Consider the following 20646-nt stretch of genomic DNA (forward strand, 5'->3'; position numbering starts at 1 on the left):
ATAATTCTTGATGAGTAAATTCATTCAATTCACCATTAACTCACTCTTGTAACATCCTTTGTTCCTCACCTATATAAACCACTCTATTTGAGAACAAAAGAAACACCAATAAAGTAAAGAAAAAATACCTTCCTCCTAAGTTCTCTACTGGAAAATAGGTTTGGGCAACCTCCAAACTTCCGTTCAGGAGTGCACAAAGTAGTTGTGGAACCTTGGGGAGCGACCAACTAGAAGAATTTGCACCGGAGTCAGGCCGAAATCACTTTCAAGACAGTGGCTTGCCACGACACAGCTTTTGTGACATTATCTTACTATTATTAATTCCAGTTTCATATCAATATTGTGACATATTTTCCTAACAAAACATACCAACAATAGTAATTCTAAATGCTCCTAGAATATGCTAACAATAAAACACTCTTTGTACTTAAATGCTGGGGCTAGCTAAGCTATTGCTTGTATGTTTCAAGCACAAGCAGGTACATTAGTGATACTTGGAAATGGCAAAACCGAAAATGATGTAGAACAAAGTTAGCTGATTCTTTATCAAGGCAAAAGTCTTAACTCGTCAAATACGTTGCACAATTTTCCAGGAGCTGTCAATAGAAGTAATGGGACGGACAGCACGAGTACAAGATAGGATAGCTGTGGTAATATTTCCATGATCAAGGACATATAGGCAACAAAAAGCATAAAAACGGAGATCTGAGGCCACGGTATCAATGGAAAACTATGTAGAATGGAGATAACAATGGCAACCAATGTTACGAAACCTGTTGAGCTTAATAATATGAATGATGAGTGATAGTTGAATCTCTTATATCACAGCGATAGATGTTATTAGCCTTGGCAATGAAGCGGGGAAAGCGACAAGAAGCTTTAAATAAAATAGCAGTTAATAGAATAATAATAGCCACAATTAGTAGAATAAAAGCCCCAAGTAACAGAAAATTTTCTTTCTTCACTTCGGCGTCAGCCAAATCTGTGCAAACTTCACATTGGTAACCTTGAAAAAGTTTGTGCTTGTCCGTTTGATTGATAGGATATCTTTCTGCATCTTCGATTTTTTTATGAGTCTCAACCTGAAACAGTACCAATACAATAAAAACCAAATGTACAAAGGAAAACACAAAGGAATATGAAATTATCATTCTCAAATGCCAAATAGAATTTAGCAAAACAAAATGTATCTGCATCCTTTCTATTCTTTTTTAAGATGCCTAAAAATTCCCAGTGCCAGTTCATTGATGGATGTGTCCTCTCTTGTCAGCTATTTAAGAAACCGCATAATCGAAAGACTCAAAACCCATTCTAGCTACACTACAAAAAAGGGGTAAATAGTGGAGGTTTAAAGTTCAATGGAGGTTGGATAAACTCCTGCAGTTGCTGTTGCCGCAATCAGTTTATGGCAGATTAATGTGGAGGTTTTGAAAACTTCCGCGACACTAAATATCAGAGGTTTCGAACCTCCCCAAATTTAATTGTAAACCTCCGTTATTTACCACATATGACCAAGACTTGACACGCTATTGTTTCATCTTGAGTGGGTTTTAATCCCTTCCTCCTTTTCATTACGAAAAGCAGCACAAACCACAAATTACGTTAAGGGACAAGGAGAATGCACCTGCAAAACTAGTGGTTGCCTAGCTTCTTTATTTTGTGCATCACAATCAGCCGAGGATGGATGATTAGTCAACTTATGAGGATGATTGATTCCACCATCTTTTTGGTAACAAGCATTGCAAACATCATAATCTGCGCAAACTTCACATCGCCAACCTTGACCAGCTTCTATATCAAGGTAACAAATGTCGCAAAATACTGGTGCAGTGGGATTATGAAGGTGGCAAAGGACCATCATCGAGGAGTGTTTTGCATGCCTCAGGGTATCATATTGGTAATGGCTTTCCTGACAAAGGCTCCAAAAATCCTGTCTTGTATCAAAAAACTCACTCTCGAGAATTTCATCTTCATCCTTGGTGTCATGAGGTACCTCCTTGATTTCACTCTGGAAAATTTCATTGAATTTCTTAACCATGGAACCCAATACCTATTCCCCAACTGTGGGGCAAGAGAAATACTTACTTGATAAAGTGTGTGCTTTTCCTTTTGATTAATAGGATGTCTTTCTATATCTTCAAGTTTTTGCTCAGTTTCATAGCACCTGAAACAATACCAATAAAGACCAAATTTTACAGAAAAACACTCAGGAAAGACAACATGCTCAAAAAGAAGCAAATGACACTATAACCACCAAATAACACTAAATATTCCTACTCTTAATGGTGAAACACACCAGTGATGAGAAAGTGGAGTTGTGTTATTTAATGAGGACTTGTAATGCAAAGAGTAGGGTGTCCAAGTCTCATAAATGAGAAGACATATACGCTCTTGGAATGCCTAACAGAGGGATGACGGGAAAAGCTAATTGCTTTAAAAAATTTAAAGCATGATTCTGTAACAACCAGAAAACTTCTACAACGCTAAGCATATAGAGAGATGAGATCCGTACTTGTCACAAAGCTGAAACTTCTCGCATTGCTTGCACTCCCAATGATTTCCAGAAACCATTAGAATGTGACAATGGCTGCATGCCTTCTGTAAATGAACCATAATAAAATCCTCCTTCATTGGAGAAATCGTTTCACCGAGCTGTGGCAAGTTCTAAAAAAATGGACAGAGTTAAAAGTGCAGATCAATGGAGAATAGCAGTACGGTCATCAGCTTTTGTAAAGAAAAATAGAAAATAAAGCAAAACAGAAACAAAGCACTACACTAAGATCACATACGAGTGCAACAATTTTTTTTCCTGTTAAAGGTGGTGTCTAGGCCAACTTTTGGGTGTGCTTGACTATTCCATTGGTGCCAGCTACCTCACACCAGCATAGACACACGTAACTGTACCCACCAAACCATAGATACAGATAGGAAAAAACCACCTAGCTTTTTTGTCACTTCTAGGGTTTGAATCCTGGTCTCCCATCTCTGTCAGCCACTGCATTAATGGCCACAGCTTTGGGTGTAATAAGGAGGTAAAGTTCACTCTAAAGCACAATACCTAAGGGGTGTTTTCTAGAAAATGTTTTTTTTGAAAAACAAGTTGGTTTCACGCACTCAAGGGTGTGGCCTAGTGGTTTGACGTAGGGTTGAGCAACATGAGGTATCAGGTTTAATTCTCGATGATTTCTTTCCTTTTGTTCCATCCTTGGTGGACAGAGTTACATGATACCTGCTGGTGGTGGGAGGTGGCACGTATCCTGTGGAATTAGTCATGGTACGTTCAAGCTGACTCGGACACTGCAGTTATCAAAACAAAAGTCAGTTTCATACTAATTTTCTAGTGTTTGATAAGTAATCTAAAAAATGCTACCCCTAGATCATTTAAATGTAATCTAGCAAAGAGCTATAGGAGTTGGAGGGAGTGGAGTGTGGGGCCTGAGGGCTGGCAGAGATGGTATGATCTGGGGGGGAGGGGGTTAAGGATTGGGGCATTGGGTGGGAAGGATGATACAATAAACATAGAATGTCACTTAAAACTTATTTTCCCTGCTTCCATTATGGAAGTTATTTTCCTTACTTTTAAGGAACTTGTTTATCAAAAGTTTTGTCCAACCAAACATTGGAAAATAAGAAAATATTTTTTGGAAAATGTTTCCTCGACACGGAACACACCATTAAACATAGTTAAATTTCTCGGAAGTTGCAAGCAACAACTCCCAAACAGATAATCAATTACAGAAACTAAAAAGACAATGAGTAAGCAGATATGTTCAAAATTACTTTGTGCATTAGACGCAGATCCTTTGATGCATTGCCGGAAAGATCAAATTGACCAGATGCTTTCAGAGCTATTTTTGTTATGATCTTCCTTATAATTCCCTTCTTATGTTTCTTTCTCTCATCCACTTCCTGCTGAAGTTGGCAAATAATATCCTCTGCAGCAACAGGCCAATAGTCATCGTAAAAATAAGGCAGACGAGCTGCAGTAACCTTTGTTTTACATTCGCCCATGGATTTGAAGAAATGGTTGTATAAATTAGTGAGCTCAACAACTATATTTTCCTCAGCTTTTCTTAACATTGATAAATACCTGAAATATTGTTTAATTAATAAATAAACACGAGAAAATACACATTATATACAGCAGTAGATAATCTACATGAAAATACATTATTAAGCTCACCACTCTCTGAGTTTGCCGGATTTTGGGGTCTTCTGAATTTCGGGATGGAAATATAATATATAATCGTCACCCTTCTGTGGAGGAGAAACCCAAATATAACAACTCGCAAAACCACGCTTTTTGCAAAATTCTAGATATCCAATCTGAGTGGAAACATATATATACTGTATTAATATACGAACCAATAGAAAATATCTGGAATCGGCAATTGGAAGATGGGAACAAAGATTACCAAAATCTCATGGTACACAAATGTTCGGAGAGCCTCTACAGACACTGTTTTGATCTCTGGCCTGAAATATTTAACAGAATCTAGAAGCGAGAGATGAACACGGCGATGATTTGGCTGTGCGCATTCAGATCCAAATTCATGAACATACATGCCAAAGAGGCACACCTCCACACTTTCAATTCTCTGAAATAACAATAACACTTGAAGAATGCAACTTTTTAGTCCATAAACAATTATCGCCAATTTGCATGTGAAACATAAAAGACAAGACTCCTATCTGTGGATAATGCCAAGATTTAAACTATTGAGACATAACAATGTCTTAACATCACTATCTGAATAGTCGTAGTTCAGAAACAAGCTTTCATACTTGGTCTCCCATGCTCAAATTATGATCCAAACATTTATGGATGTCAAACGTCCCCCAAAGAACACCTTCTTCGCGATGGACAATGGAGAAAATTAAAAAAAAAAAACTGAAGGCTATTCGAGATCGGGGGGAATTTTGAGACAATAATTTGGGTCATGGAAGATAAAACAAATGAATATGGGTTAGACAGGGGCATGAAACCATCACCTTTTGCATGAGCCACTGACCCAAATTTGTTCATTTTTTACTGGCAGCAACAAATTCTCAGTAAAATAGTGCCAGATAAAGATCTATTTTAACAGAAAAATGCCTTGTTATAACTAAATAACATATGTAACATTCATTCAAATCATTAAACCCAAATCGACATTCATGAGCATGACTCAATTCTGCATGAAGGTACCTTTGATTTATACGGGAACTCCAGTGGATAATTCTCTTCCTTAAATATATCAAGAACCCATGATTTCACTTCTAACTTCTTGTCCACTGATGACACAACTCTTACAACAAGTCCTTCTGCTCCAGGAACCTGCAAACAAATATGAGGAGCAAAATCAGGAAGGCACAAGTGAACTTGTTAACGCCACTACCCAATTCTAAATGCAGAAACAGAAGTTAGAACAAATTAAAGATGATATTTTTCCCAAGCAGAAAGAAGCATTGACAGAAGAAAAGCTGACGATAGTTGACTGATTCACTAATAGCTCAAACTCCATAAGCTACCGAGAAATGCACATTCACTTCCAAACATCTTTAGACACTTAGAGCTGCAGATCATGACCCAAGAACTTTAACTTCTAAATTTTGCTTCTAGAAGACAGGCCCTAATCACCTGTACTATAACAACAATACAGGTTAAAGTAACAAATGCAGCATCCACAAAAAGAGCAGACCTTGATTTATGGATTTCTGAGCCTATTGATTTTTATACAATCCAACTGCCCTCCGTGCTTGAAATGGAGAAGTTCTACCTGTGTGTTATGTGATAAGGATACTTACCAGTTACCATATTAAAAAGGTAAGTTCTATTGAACAGTTATAAGCCAGCAATGTTTTATGGGATTGAATGTTAAATTGTTGAAGTCCAACACATCCACAAATTAGTATTCCAAATATACGATTACTAAGATGGATGTACGACCGTACAAGATTAGACAAAAACTTAAAGTGATGGCATTCGCCAGAAAGTGTAGGAAGTGCTTATTAACGCCTGTCAAGGATGAAATGACATGGTTGCTTCAACAGACTATATTAATAAATCACTTTGTAGTTAGTACTTGGTAGATACATTTGTAGCCATTTGAACTTTTTATGTGTATTCAACTTTTTTGTTATTTTATAGAAAGTATGTAGTGGAACAGTATTTATTGGAATGTAAAATTACTTTTTGGTACAAAAATCAAATTATAGAGATAATGGTAGATTAAAGGGTAAAAAGTTTATTCAATTTTGCATGGACATTTTGATAATTCAACTTTTAGGGGCTTCCCACTTATAGAATAAGTATGATATATTGTTAGAACAATAATGATAATTGTACAAAAAATTTAAAATAAAACTTGCTTGGCTTAGAGGCACGATAATACGCTTCTTGAAGATAGTTGGAGTCTCTCCCACGAGCAAACGGAAGAACTAGTGACAACTCTATCTTCGAGATTCAACTAAGCCACAAAACAAGTAGCATTCAAGAATGATGCTCTTCTATTCTTGAACTGATGATTTCACCATTTGATCAATGTCTCTCAAGTGTTTTTTCAAGGGGAAAGTAGTTTTGAGTGCTTGTCTTTTCCAAACAAAAGAAACACTATTTATAGGGTAAAATTTTCATGCAAGTGAAAAGTATTAATTAAGCAATAGTTAATAGGTTCATGAACAAAAATTGTCTTTCTTTCAAGTTTCAAGAACCTAAAACGTAAATGAATTTACAATTGTTAATGCATTTGTAACTCAAGATGCATTTGTTTCAATTGTAATTGCACATTCATTTTCTTTGTAACTCAAAATGCATTTGTTTCAATATTAATTGAAACATAAAAAACTTTTAACCGATGCACTTATTCCAAAAAATTGATTGAAACATAAACTTCAGTAATAACAATCCCCCACTTGTTTCAAAAAATTTTATCTTTAAGAAACAAAATTCTTTTGAGACATTAATCTAGCAACATGCATCAATAATGGTGTCTTTTGGACTTGAACCATTAGCTAGTGAAGACTTTCTAAATCATTGACTACTTAGTGAACAAATCTTGAACTAAGTGGTTCATTGAATGAAGTAGAAAAATACTCCACGTATATTGCTATGTTCCGGTGAAAATCAAAATCCTATGACACCTTACGGCCATGTGTCCCGAATCCTTTTAGCTAAGTGCTTTAAGATTTTCCTGTTAAAATCTTATTGAAGCGGCCTCCACTTTGCACTTAGAGCGGTCAATTCATCAAGAGTAACTTTGCATACTCCGACTAAGTAGTCTATGAATTTCATTAAGAGAAATTAATCTCATGCTTCTTTACAACAAAGTATCAATAAATCTATCATGAGTGTTCCTACACACTCCAACCGAAATCGGTGTATAGACTTAATAAGAGAATATAATCTCATTCTTTTCTTTTGTAGGAATACTGTCAAATCTATCAAGAGTGTTATTATTTACTCCAATCGATATCGGTCTTATAGATTTATCAAGAGAAAAAATCTCAACTTATGTACATCTACTCATTCCCTAGGAAAAAAGAAAATTTTATTGATGTGCTTCACAATTATAACTTTACTTGTTTTTCCCTTTGAACCTAAGATTACATCATTAGGTAGGGTTACCATAAAGTACAATCAACCTACAACAGGCTTTATTCCCACCCCATTACAAGTTTATACCACCAATTCCTTGCCTAACCCTTTAGACAAAAGATCTGCTAAATTGAGTTTGGACTTCACATATTGAAGCGATATTATGCCATCCTCCAATAATATTCTCACATGATTATGTTTGAGATGAACTTGTCTTGACTTTCCATTGTAACAATCACTTGAAGCCCGAATATAGTAGTTTTATTATCACAATATATAGTCAAAAGTGGTATTAGCTTACCCATAATGGAATATCTATCAGCATACTCCGCAGCCAATCAGTTTCTTCTCCAGCAGAAGACATAGCGATAAATTCTGACTCCATGGTTGAGTGAGTAATACATGTCTGCTTCTTTGATCTCCAAGATATTGCTGCTCCAGCCAAAGTGAAAATCCAAGCAATAATAGATTTAGAGTCATTCGGATCAGAATTCTAAGTAGCATCACTATAGCCTTCAAGAACTGCTGAAAAGGTAGAATAATGCAGGCCAACATTAATTGTACCCTTCAGATACCTTAAAACACGAATTAAGGTATTCCAATGCTCAACTCCAGGGCTACCAGTAAACTTGCTCAAAGTTTCTACTGCATAATCAATATCTGGCCTGATACAATGCATGGCATACATAAGACTCCCAACAATCTGAGAATATGTCAATTGATCAAGAATATCACCAGAGTTTCGTACTAGTTTGATACTAGGATCAAATGGTGTAGGAGCAGGCTTGTTGTCAAAATGACCAAACCTCTTTAGAACCTTCTCAATATAACTTGATTGAGTAAGAGTCAAACCACTTGCCGATCTTATAATTTTGATGCCTAAAATTACATCAGCTTCTCCAATATCTTTCATTTCAAACTGAGAAGCAAAAAAATATTTTGTTTCTTTGACTCTTTCGATATCAATTCCAAAGATCAACGTGTCATCTACATAAAGGCATATTATAACATCAAAATTTTCTTGAAATTTACTAAATATGTAGATATCTCCACCATTGATTAAGTAGCCATTAGAAATCATAACTTTTCTAAATTTATCATGCCATTGCTTTGGAGCTTATTTTAATCCATAAAGAGATTTAAGAAGTTTACAAACTTTACGTTCTTGACCAGGATTGACAAATCCTTCTGGTTGTTTCATGTGAACTTCTTTGTCTAGATCTCCATTCTGGAATTTAGTTTTCACATCCATCTGATGAATCACAAAACCATGAATTGCTGCTAGAGCAATCAAGAGATGAATAGAGGTCATCCGAGCTACAGGTGCAAAAGTATCAAAATAATCAATATCTTTCAATTGAGTAAAGCCTTTAGCTACCAAACGGGCTTTGTACTTATCTAAAGTACCATCGAATTTTATTTTCTTCCTAAAAATTCATCGGCAACCAATTGGTTTACATCCAGGAGGAGGATCTGACAATATCCATGTATTATTAGATAATATAGAATGCATTTCATCATCAATGGCTTCACGCCAAAATGGAGCATCATGTGAAAACATAGCTTCAGCATAACTTTCAGGATCTTTTTCAACCAAATAAGCTTGAAAATCAGGCTCAAAGTTTTTTGATTTGGCTGATCTTAAACTACGTATTGGTTGACTTTTTTCCAATGGCTCAACTATTTTACTTTTAAAAGGAGAAATAGAAGAACTTGAATCTTGTTCAAAAGAATCTTTTTTTCTTGGGATATATATGCTCAAAAAATTTAGCATGTAAAGATTCAATAATTGTGTGAGGACTTGGGGTCTTAAGATTTAAAAATCTATAAGCCTTACGGGTTTGTGAATAACCAATAAAAACACAATCTACTCCTCTATAACCAATCTTAGTTAAATGTTGATTTGGTAATCGAACATGAGCCAAGCAACCTCATACTTTAAAATAATTTATATTTGGTTTTCGATTATTCCAAAGTTCAAATGGAGATGCATCATGATTTCTGAAAGTAATTCTATTCAAAATATGACATGCTGAAAGCAAGGCTTTAGTCCACAAATTTTCAGATATACCAGATCCATAAAGCATAAAATTAACCATTTCTATGAAAGTTCTATTTTTTCTTTCTTCTACACCATTTTGTTGTGGTGTATAGGGCATGGTCAATTATTTTTCAATGCTTTCTCTCTCAAAAAAATCAATAAAATCTGACTTTAAGTAATTTCCACCTCTATCAGACCTAATTGACTTAATTTTCACACTCAATTTATTTTCAACTTCTGCTTTATATGTTTTGAAAGTCTCAAATATTTCATCTTTTGTTTTTAATGAAAAGACATAAGTATATCTTGAGTAGTCATCAATAAAAGTGATAACATACCTATTTTCATGACGTGACAAATAATCCATCTCACAAATATCAGTGTGGATTAATTGCAAAAGTGTGGAAGTTCTTTCAACTGTCTTAAAGGGCTTCTTCGTAATCTTGCATTTACTACAAGTAAGACACTTAGTAGTATGATTCTTTCCACAATCTTTGACTAATTCATTATTCACCATAAGTTGAATGGATATAAAATTCACATGTCCCAGACGTTCATGCCATAAGTCCAGAGACTCCACAAGATAAGCAAAAATATTTTCATTTTCAATATTGAGTTTAAACATTCCATTTGTAATATAACCTTTTCCAACAAACATGCCATTTTTAGATAAAATAAACTTATCTGCCTCAAAAACCATTTTAAAACCATGCTTCGAAAGTAGCGTACCTCACACCAAGTTCTTTCGAATATCAGGAACATGCAATACGTCCTTCAATGTAACTATCTTTTTGGAAGTAAACTTTAGTTCAACAGTTCCTTTTCCCACAACTTTAGTAGAAGAGGAGTTTCCCATATATACAATTTTACCGTCCCCCACTAATTCATAAATCTTGAAAGAATTTTGATTACCTGATATGTGACGAGTTGCGCCGGTATCTATCCACCATTCCACTTGATCTTTTGCTACATATGCTTCTGTCACCATTGCCACAAGATCATTTTTTAATTTATTTTTTCTTTCTTCTTTTCGGCTTTGAGAATTCTACAATCATGCGCATAGTGACCAACTTTGTGACAATGATAGCATTCACCAGATTTAAAATTGGCACCATTACACTTGAAATTTATAGTCTTCTTTACCTTTGAAAAATTCTTATTTTCTGGTTTCTTCTTGTTTGATTTTTCTTCAACCATATGAGCTTTTATGACAGGTTCCTTCAAACTATTATTATCGTGCCATCGTGTCTCTTGTTCAATTTGCAAGTGTTGCAACAATTTTTCAAGAGTCAAATCTTCCTTCTTGTGTAAGAGTTTGCTTCGGTACTCTTTCCAAGATGGAGGAAGTTTTGATACAATAGCCCCAACATGAAAGTTTTCATCAAGCGAAATTTCAGATATAACAATTTTATTAGCCATAAGTTGGAATTTTTGTACTTGTTTAGTGATTGACTTGCCATCAATCATTTTGAACTCTATATAATTTGAAACGAGAAATTTCTTAGAACTCGCCTCTTCTTCTAAATAAATAGCTTGAAGAGTGTCTCATATCTCTTTAGCATATTTGCATTTAACATAATATTGATCATAATATTTGTTGGACATTCCTCCAAGAATATAATTCTTGCACAAATAATCATCATATTGTCATTTGGCAACTTGTTCTTTAATCAAAGTAGCCTCGTCAGATGCTACCTCAGAACCAGGAGCATTAGGATAAGGTTCTTCAAGAACATATGCCAACTTTAAACGTCTTAAAAAGAATTCCATCTTTCCACACCATCTAGGAATGTCTTTGCCACCAAATATTTCAAAATTAGGATTAGCCAAAGATGGAATACTATTTGATATTGATGTAGAATCCATAGAGACAACTATCTTCAAATTGTTAGAACAATAATGATAATTGTACAAGAAATTCAAGATAAAACTTGCTTGGCTTAGAGGCACGATAATACGCTTCTTGAAGATAGTTGGAGTCTCTCCCATGAGCAAACAGAAGAACTAGTGACAACTCTAAGCCACAAAACAAATAGCATTCAAGAATGTTGCTCTTCTATTCTTGAATTGATGATTTCACCATTTGATCAATGTCTCTCAAGTGTTTTTCAAGGGGAAAGTAGTTTTGAGTGTTTGTCTTTTCCAAACAAAAGAAACACTATTTATAGGGTAAAATTTTCATGCAAGTGAAAAGTATTAATGAAGCAATAGTTAATAGGTTCATGAACAAAAATTGTCTTTCTTTCAAGTCTCAAGAACCTAAAACGTAAATGAATTTACAATTGTTAATGCATTTGTAACTCAAGATGCATTTGTTTCAATTGTAATTTCACATTCATTTTCTTTGTAACTCAAAATGCATTTGTTTCAATATTAATTGAAACATAAAAAACTTTTAACCGATGTACTTGTTCTAAAAAATTGATTGAAACATAAACTTAAGTAATAACATATATGACAGTCTATTTGTAGGAATTTGATTTAGTTACCATAGCTTATAATCTTCATGTATACATATATCTTTGTGAATCTTAGAGCAATTAACAAGTTATTCTCTCCAAACCTTATCGATAAGGCAGAGGAATCAAGTCTCAATGCACTAATCATTTTACACTGCAAAACATTCACGAATAAGTCAAGCCAATTGACTTACCTCATCATAACCTTTTCCTTCATGCTTTGCTCTTTTTTTCACGTTCCTCCTTGAAACTACTAGCTAATCGTTTCTCAATGTGATCACTGAGTATATTTTGAGTCAGGTCTTTTTCTCCAAGAACAACACTTTGTGGTAAGGGCTTGCGTTCACCTCTTTCAACTTCTGCTATATAGCAATTGGGACAGGTATACTCAGCTTGCCCACAACTATTCCTTCTACCATTAAATAAAGCGCAAATCTGATGTTGCCAAGCTTCACACTTATCACATTGCACCCGCTGCACAAAGAAGTAACCTCTTACATAATGAGACCAAAAATTATTAAAACTAGAAGAAAAGAAACATGTTATTGAAAAAAAAAAGCATCAACGCAAGTTTCCAAACCCTCGTTTCTATAGTAATGAGATACTATATTTGTAAAATAAAATGCAGAGTTAGACAGACACCCATTCTTCAGTCACTTCATCATTTCTCTTTTTCTCCATCCTCGCCTTTGGAACGGTGGTTCCATCAACAATGATGGTGTCTCCACTGGCCTCATTATCATCTGCTCCAATGGTATAATACGTCGCATTACGTTTAATACGAGCACCACATGGAGTACAATATATGGGTGGAGGTTCAAAATTTAGCTTATCAACTGCACATAATTGACAAGATTTTTCACTCATAGAATTCTCCATTCCTCGATCTTTTTCTGCTTTTGGTTTGCTCTGTCAAGCAAAACAGAACAGAAAGAAAAAAGTTTACTCATACAGATTAGAAATGAAACCCAAAATAAAGACCATTTATTGCAACAAATCAGCCTCTTGTTCAACAACATGCACTGAAGATCAATAGAAATTGAAATGAGTGTTAATAGTTTTATTCATTCTACATGACAAGGTAGCTGCTATATCCGACCAGTACAAGTACCACGTAACTTCGTCCCCAAGCCTTAGACAGCAATAAAGAAAGCATTTTTTCTTTTTGCTTCCTCTAGGATTTGAATCACGGTCTTCCATGGTCAATTCCAGATTCATTGACCACTAGACGACACCCTCGAGTGCATACAACAAATTATGAATGATCTGACCAACAGTTAAAACAGCAACCCCATGACATTGGGAATCATTTCAACTCAATGCAATATAAATCTTAGTTCACATTATGCCTCTTAACTTTAGAATTCCTGGTCAAGGTGTAGAAATGATAAAAGAATTTAAGCAACTCAGGCCACTTCTTTATAGGGCAGGTTTCTGAACATCTATATTTTTAACTAACTGGTTACGAGTTCGTATCTAGAAAAAGAAAAGAAAAGTAAATCCCTTATTTAAATGACAATTTCTTGAACAACCAAACTGCAAATTCTCAAATTTAGAAGAGTACGGCGTGAGAGCGCCACACTATTGTTGGGTTCAAGGTGTATATGTGAATGGAAAATGGACGGAAAATGGAGGAGGGAAGAGAGACACCAATTTAAAAAGTGCACTCTCAAATTGAAAAGTCTACTCTTTTTAAAGGAAAGTTTACTAATTCTCCCATATTGGTGGGAGAAGAGAACTTGTAAGTGTTTATAATGAGAAACACTAACTCCACAAGGATAGTGAGGCAAGAGAAACACTAACTCCACAAGGATAGTGAGGCATGAGAAACACTAACTCCCATTGGATTTGATCAATGAGATCTAATGTTTTAGACAAAATTTATTTGAAACTTGTTTACAAGTGAAATTTTTAATCCAAAATCTGATAGTATTATTTTTCTCCAAGTGCGGGTGCATTTTTGATGCCATGCAGACGCATACACAACGTATCATGAAGGGATGCGACCCTTCGAGGGAAAAGGCATACTGTTTAGCGCTATAAGGTGACCTGCGGGCGCAGACGCAACGCAGGTACGCGACCTGTGGCCGCAGATGTAGCGCAGAAGCTACTGGAATTTTCCAAACATCACCTGCGGCCGCAGGTCTAGCACAGACTGAGCGCAGGGACATGACTGCTACTGAAAAGGTGCCTTTCTGCTGAACCAATGCATCCTTTCTAAAAGGACACATTAAAGGCTATAAATACCTGATATATTCCTCAGGTATTGGTATGATTTTTGACATCAAAAACCCTCTTCTTCTATACAAAAACTCTGTGTGATCATTAAGTTGTTCCAATAATTTAAGGTACCACTATTGTTCGGATTGAAGGCCATTTTATCCTGGGAGGAAGATTTCATAACCTCGGGTACAGTGAGGGAAATTATTCCTTAAGGATACTCTGTGAAGTCAGGGGACTTGGCCTTATAATTCTTTTTCATCTCTTTTCTGAAAAAACAACATACTTCTTGGATAGATTACTTATAATCTTGTGTTGAAGGTGTTAAGGAACTTTATAATTGTTCTTGTCCTAGACTTGAACTTGGGTTGAAGTTGTTGTTGTATTTATACAGATGATTGTACCAAAAACATTGTAAATAACAATCTTAAGGAGTAACCCCAGAATCTGTATAGCTTGTTTTTGGATATTAAAGCTTTAAGTTTTTTACTCCGTTTGAACTTAACTAGTGATTTGAAAACATAAAATCTTCATCACAAGTTAAAGATCACTCGGTTAATGATTGGAAGTCATAAAAACTTCATCGCTAAACTAGAAACAAGAAGTGTTTAAAGTTGTTGCAACTTTGTAATAAGTATTTCAATATACTAAAGGTACTGTCTTGTTGTGACAGAAAAATGAATAACGATAGTCAAGTGCAAGACGCTGCAACGACTGTAGGGGCAACTAGTATTGCCACAACAAGTCGCACGAATGCTCCGCCGGCATTAGCACCAGTGGAGAAACCCAAAAAGTTTGCGGGTATTGACTTCAAGGGATGACAACAGAAAATATTCTTCTACCTTACAACACTCTGTCTTCAAAGGTTCACATTTGAGGAAGCTCCGGAGGTGCCCGAGGAAACCTCTGAACAAGAGCGCTTCGTGATTGTGGAGGCTTGGAAACACTCAAATTTCCTTTGCAGGAATTACATCTTGAGTGGTCTCCAAGATGACCTTTACAATATGTATAGTGGAACAAAGACATCGAAAGAGTTATGGAAAACGCTAGGATGGAAGTACAAGACGGAGGATACAGGAACTAAAAATTTCTTTGTTGCAAGATTTCTGGAGTATAAAACAGTAGACAACAAGTCTATTGTTTCCCAAGTGTAGGAACTGCAAGGGATCATCCATGATCTCCTTGCGGAAGGTATAATTTTGACAAATACCTTTGTTGAACTATTGAAAAATGGTCTTAATATTCACTTAACCTTTATTGTAGGTCCTATCGTGAATGAGGCACTTCAAGTAGCAGCAATAATAGAGAAGCTACCACCTTTGTAAAAAGACTTCAAGAACTATTTGAAACACAAATGTAAGGAGATGTCAGTCGAAGATCTGATTGTACAACTACGCATTGAAAAAGATAATAAGGCCGTGGAAAGAAGGTCAAGAGGTAATTCTGCAATGGATGGAGCAAACATTGTAGAAGAAGACCAAAATAACTCCAAAAAGAGAAAGAAAGCTGGAAATGAAAGCAATCAACCCAAGAACAAATTCAAGGAAAAGTGTTTCAACTATAGAAAGATTGGCCACAAGTCTATGGATTGTCGTGCCCTGAAGAAAGGGAAGAAGAAGGACCAAGCAAATTTGGCTGAGTCTAAGAAAGAAACGGATGATCTGTGTGCTATGCTTTCTGAATGTAACTTGGTGAGAAATCCTCGCGAATGGTGGATGAATTCTGGTGCCACACAAAATATTTGTGTTAACAAGGAGTTGTTTTCAACGTTCGCTCCGACTCAAGTAGAAGAAAAGATTTACATGACAAACTTCGTTACTGCAAAAGTAGAAGGAACAGGAAAAGTGCGCTTGAAAATGACTTCCGACAAAGTTTTGACACTTAACAATGTCTTATATGTTCCGAAGTTACGGAAGAACTTGATTTCAATTTCACTTCTAGATAAAAATGGATTCAAATGTGTATTTGTTTTCGAAAAAATTATACTTAGTAAAGAAGAAGTGTATGTAGTAAAAGGCTACCTCAAGGAGGGCCTATTCAAAATAAATGTAATGAATGTTGAAATAAATAAAATTTCAATTTCTTCTTACTTGCTTGAGTCTTATGATTTGTGGCATGAACGTTTAGGCCATGTTAATTACAAAACATTACGAAAACCAATTAACTTAGAAGTTTTGCCAAACTTTGAGTGCAATAAATTAAAGTGTCAAACTTGTGTGGAATCAAAGTATGCTAAGCATACGTATAAGTTAGTTGAAAGGAATTCCAATTCCTTAGACTTAATTCACACCAACATTTGTGATATGAAGTCAACACTATCACGTGGTGGGAAAAAATATTTCATAACTTTTATTGACGATTGTATGAGATATTGTTATGTTTATTTGCTAAATAGTAAGGATAAAGCAATAGATGCATTTAGGCAATAGAAAACTGAAGTTGAAAATCAGTTAGAGAAAAGGATAAAAATGATAAGAAGTGATAGGGGTGGAGAATATGAATCTCCCTTCGCTGAAATATGTGTAGAGAATGAAATTGTCCATCAAACTACAGCCCCGTATTCACCTCAATCTAATGGAATTGCGGAAAGTAAAAATTGAACTTTGAAGGAAATGATGAATACCTTATTTATAAACTCAGGTTTACCGCAAAGCTTGTGGGGGGAGGCTATCCTTACAGCCAACTGAATACTCAATAGAGTTCTCCATAGTAAGACATAATTAATTCCTTATGAAAAATAGAAAGGAAGGAAATGAACCAATAGAGAATGTAGATAATGATGAGAATCTAAGATGCAGTACACATCAAAGAACGTCAACTTCGTTTGGATCGGATTTTGTAACGTCTCTCTTAGAAAATGAGCTTCAAACATTTAAGGAAGTGATGATGTCTTCAGACTCATCCTTTTGAAAAGAGGCAGTCGATAGTGAGATTGATTCAATCTTAAGCAACCATACGTGGAAGTTAGTTAATCTTCCTCCAGGAAATAAACTTTTAGGTTCTAAATGGATCTTCAAAAGGAAAATGAAAGTTGATGGTACTATTGATAAGTACAAGGCAAGACTTGTTGTAAAAGACTTCAAACAAAAGGAAGGCCTTGATTACTTTGATACATACTCGCCAGTAACGAGGATAACATCAATTCGGATGTTAATTGCCTTGGCGGCAGTATATGGTCTTGAAATCCATCAAATGGATGTGAAAATGGCATTCCTAAATGAAGAATTGGAGGAAGAAATCTACATGGAACAGCCTGAGTGCTTTGTGGTTCCAGAAAAGAAAAATAAGGTGTGCAAACTTGTTAAGTCACTTTAAGGACTTAAACAAGCACCTACACAATAGCATGCAAAGTTTGACCAAACCATGTTGGTAAATGGGTTCAAGATAAATGAATGTGATAAATGTGTTTACATTAAAGACACTCCAAATCACCAAGTCATTGTGTGTTTATATATGGATGATATGTTGATCATCAGTAGAGACATTTCAGACATAAATATAACAAAACGAATGCTCGAGAGCAAGTTCGATATAAAAGACCTTGGAGTTCCGGATGTGATCTTAGGGATAAGAATCCATAGAACTCCATAAGGGTTGGCACTGTCATTATATCGAAAAGGTACTTGACAAATTCAAGTATATGGAGTTCAGTATTGCCAAGACTCCATTGGACGTGAGCTTTGCACTTCGAAAGAATGAAGGTGAAAGTGACTCACAATTGGAGTACGCAAGAGTATTGAGATATTTAATGTATATAATGAAATGTACATGACCATACATAACATGCGCTATAAGTAAGTTGAGTCGGTACACGAGTAATCCTAATAAAACTCATTGGTGGCAATGAAAAGAGTTTTGGGGTATCTTAAATACACTTAAGAATACGCTTTGCATTATAATAAATATCCCGCAGTACTTGAAGGATATAGTGATGCAAATTACATCACTGAATCGAACAAAGTAAAATACACGAGTGGATATGTATTTACTATCAGTGGAAGAAAGGTCTCTTGGAAATCATCCAAACAAACTTGTATTGCTCGCTCTACAATGGAATCTGAATTTATCGCGTTAGATAAAGCCAGTGAAGAAGCAGAATGGCTCTGAAATTGCTTGAAAGATATTCCTTATTGGCCCAAACCAGTGGCACCAGCATGTATACACTGTGATAGCCAAGAGGCAATAGGTACGGCAGGGAGCATGATATACAATGGTAAATCTCGTCACATAAGACAATGACATAATACCATTATAGAACTTCTCTCTAGTAGAGTTATCGCTGTCAACTATGTAAAGTCAAAAGATAATGTGTCGGATCCACTTACAAAAGGCCTATCTAGAGAAGGAGTTGAGAAGACATCTAAGGTAATGGGTTTAAGGCCTAGGACAAGTCAGCATGGCGATAACTCTACCTAGCAGACTGGAGATCCCAATAGCTAGGTTCAAAGAGATAAAACAAAGTCGTATCTGATAGGTTCAACATTGTCAATATCCAACCCATTCTCATGATGTAGACAATGTTTAGTAAACAAGGATAAGCTTAAGGTGAAAAGTCTTTTAATGACTATCTAAATTTAGCAGATTTGACCAAATAGTTTAATCTTTAGGATTGAACTTTTATAAATCACCTATGTGAGGGCGAAGTGGAAGCTGCTTCAAAGAGAATGTTAGTAAAGGCCTATTCTCTAAGCGCTCATGAAATCGGGACGTGTTCATGGCTGAAAAGAACAAAACTATGTGAATTATAAACAGTAAAAGGCTGGTTGTGTGACATGTGTTGTCTAGGTGTACATTAAAGCTCAACGGTTCAAAAATATCAAATTTACCGATTGACCGAATGCATCTGATGCATGTTCACTACAAAAAGTTCAAAGGGAAACCTACTATCCAGATGCAAATAGCCTTTGCTAAATGATCATATTCTTGTCCGTAAATTTCTTTAAAAGATAGCCATTCCCCATTTATATGGGGGATTGTTGGGTTTAAGGTGTATATGTGAATGGAAAATGAAGGGAAAATGATGCAGGGAAGAGAGACCAATTTAGAAAGTGCACTCTCAAATTGGAAAGTCTACTCTTTTTAAAGGAAAGTTCACTAATTCTCCCACATTGGTGGGAGAAGAGAACTTGTAAGTGTTTATAATGAGAAACACTAACTCCATATGGATAGTGAGGCAAGAACAAGGTGGTTCCTCGCACCGTTGTCGTCTTCGCTGGCTCGGCTCGGCTTCGGCTTCGAATTTGATTTGATTTGGATTTGAAAAATGATCGATGAGATCTAAATTTTTAGAAAAAATTTATTTGAAACTTATTTACAAGTGAAATTTTTAATCCAAAATCTGATAGTATTTTTTTTCTTCAAGTGAGGGCGCATTTTTGACGCCATGCAGACGCATACACAACGCATCACGAAGGGATGCGACCCTTCAAGGGAAAAGGCACACTGTTTCGCGCTATAGGGTGACCTGCGGGCGCAGATGCAGCGCAGGTACGCGACTTGTGGGCGCAGATGTAGCGCAGAAGCTACTAGAATTTGCCAAACGTCACCTGCGGCTGCAGGTCCAGCACAGACTGGGAGCAGGGACGTGACTGCTACTAAAAAGGTACCTTTCTGCTGAACCAATGCATCCTTTCTGAAAGGACACATTAAAGGCTATAAATACCTGATATATTCCTCAGGTATTGGTATGATTTTTGACAGCAAAAACACTCTTCTTCTATACAAAAACTCTGTGTGATCATTAAGTTGTTGAGTGAGTTCGTTGAATCCAACAATTTGAGCTACCGTTATTGTTCGGATTGAAGGCCGTTTTATCCTGGAAAGAAGATTCTATAACCTCGGTTACAGTGAGGGAAATTATTCCTTAAGGACACTGTGAAGTCGGGGGACTTGGCCTTATAATTCTTTTTCATCTCTTTTCTGAAAAAAAATAACATACTTCTTGGATAGATTACTTATAATCTTGTGTTGAAGGTGTTAAGGAACTTCATAATTGTTCTTGTCTAAGACTTGAACTTGGGTTAAAGTTGTTGTTGCATTTATACAAATGATTGTACCAAAAACGTTGTAAATAGCAAACAGTATGCCCGAAATTTATTTGACTGACCTGGCCTATCGATTGCCTAAGACCTTTAATGTGCTCTCGGGCCTGCTCTGGGATAAAAAGTTCCATCATCGAATCGAGACACCCTTTATTTTTTACCCAATTAGCTAAAAGCTCAAAGTGTATGTTGCACACATATGCTATGTGGCAAAAGGGGCTAATTGGAAGCTGCCATGTGGTATTGTGGGTCCGATAATTATTAAAAATTAATTATATAATTATTTAAAAAATAAAAATAAAAAATTGA

General features: G+C 35.7%; 1 protein-coding gene across 1 annotated transcript; it reads right to left on the reverse strand.

Annotated features, from left to right (window-relative positions):
- Nucleotides 1-782: 782 nt before the first annotated feature.
- On the reverse strand, nt 783-20471 carry LOC107871658 (histone acetyltransferase HAC1-like). The gene is given in 12 exon segments (XM_047412094.1): nt 783-1082; nt 1625-2008; nt 2086-2164; nt 2513-2652; nt 3781-4090; nt 4184-4326; nt 4416-4615; nt 5179-5317; nt 12271-12306; nt 12308-12550; nt 12719-12985; nt 20403-20471. Coding segments are annotated over 12 exon segments (2310 nt in total).
- Between the last annotated feature and the right edge of the window lie 175 nt (nt 20472-20646).

Source organism: Capsicum annuum, chromosome 5 (assembly GCF_002878395.1).
Source record: "Capsicum annuum cultivar UCD-10X-F1 chromosome 5, UCD10Xv1.1, whole genome shotgun sequence".
Classification (NCBI taxonomy): Eukaryota; Viridiplantae; Streptophyta; class Magnoliopsida; order Solanales; family Solanaceae; genus Capsicum; species Capsicum annuum.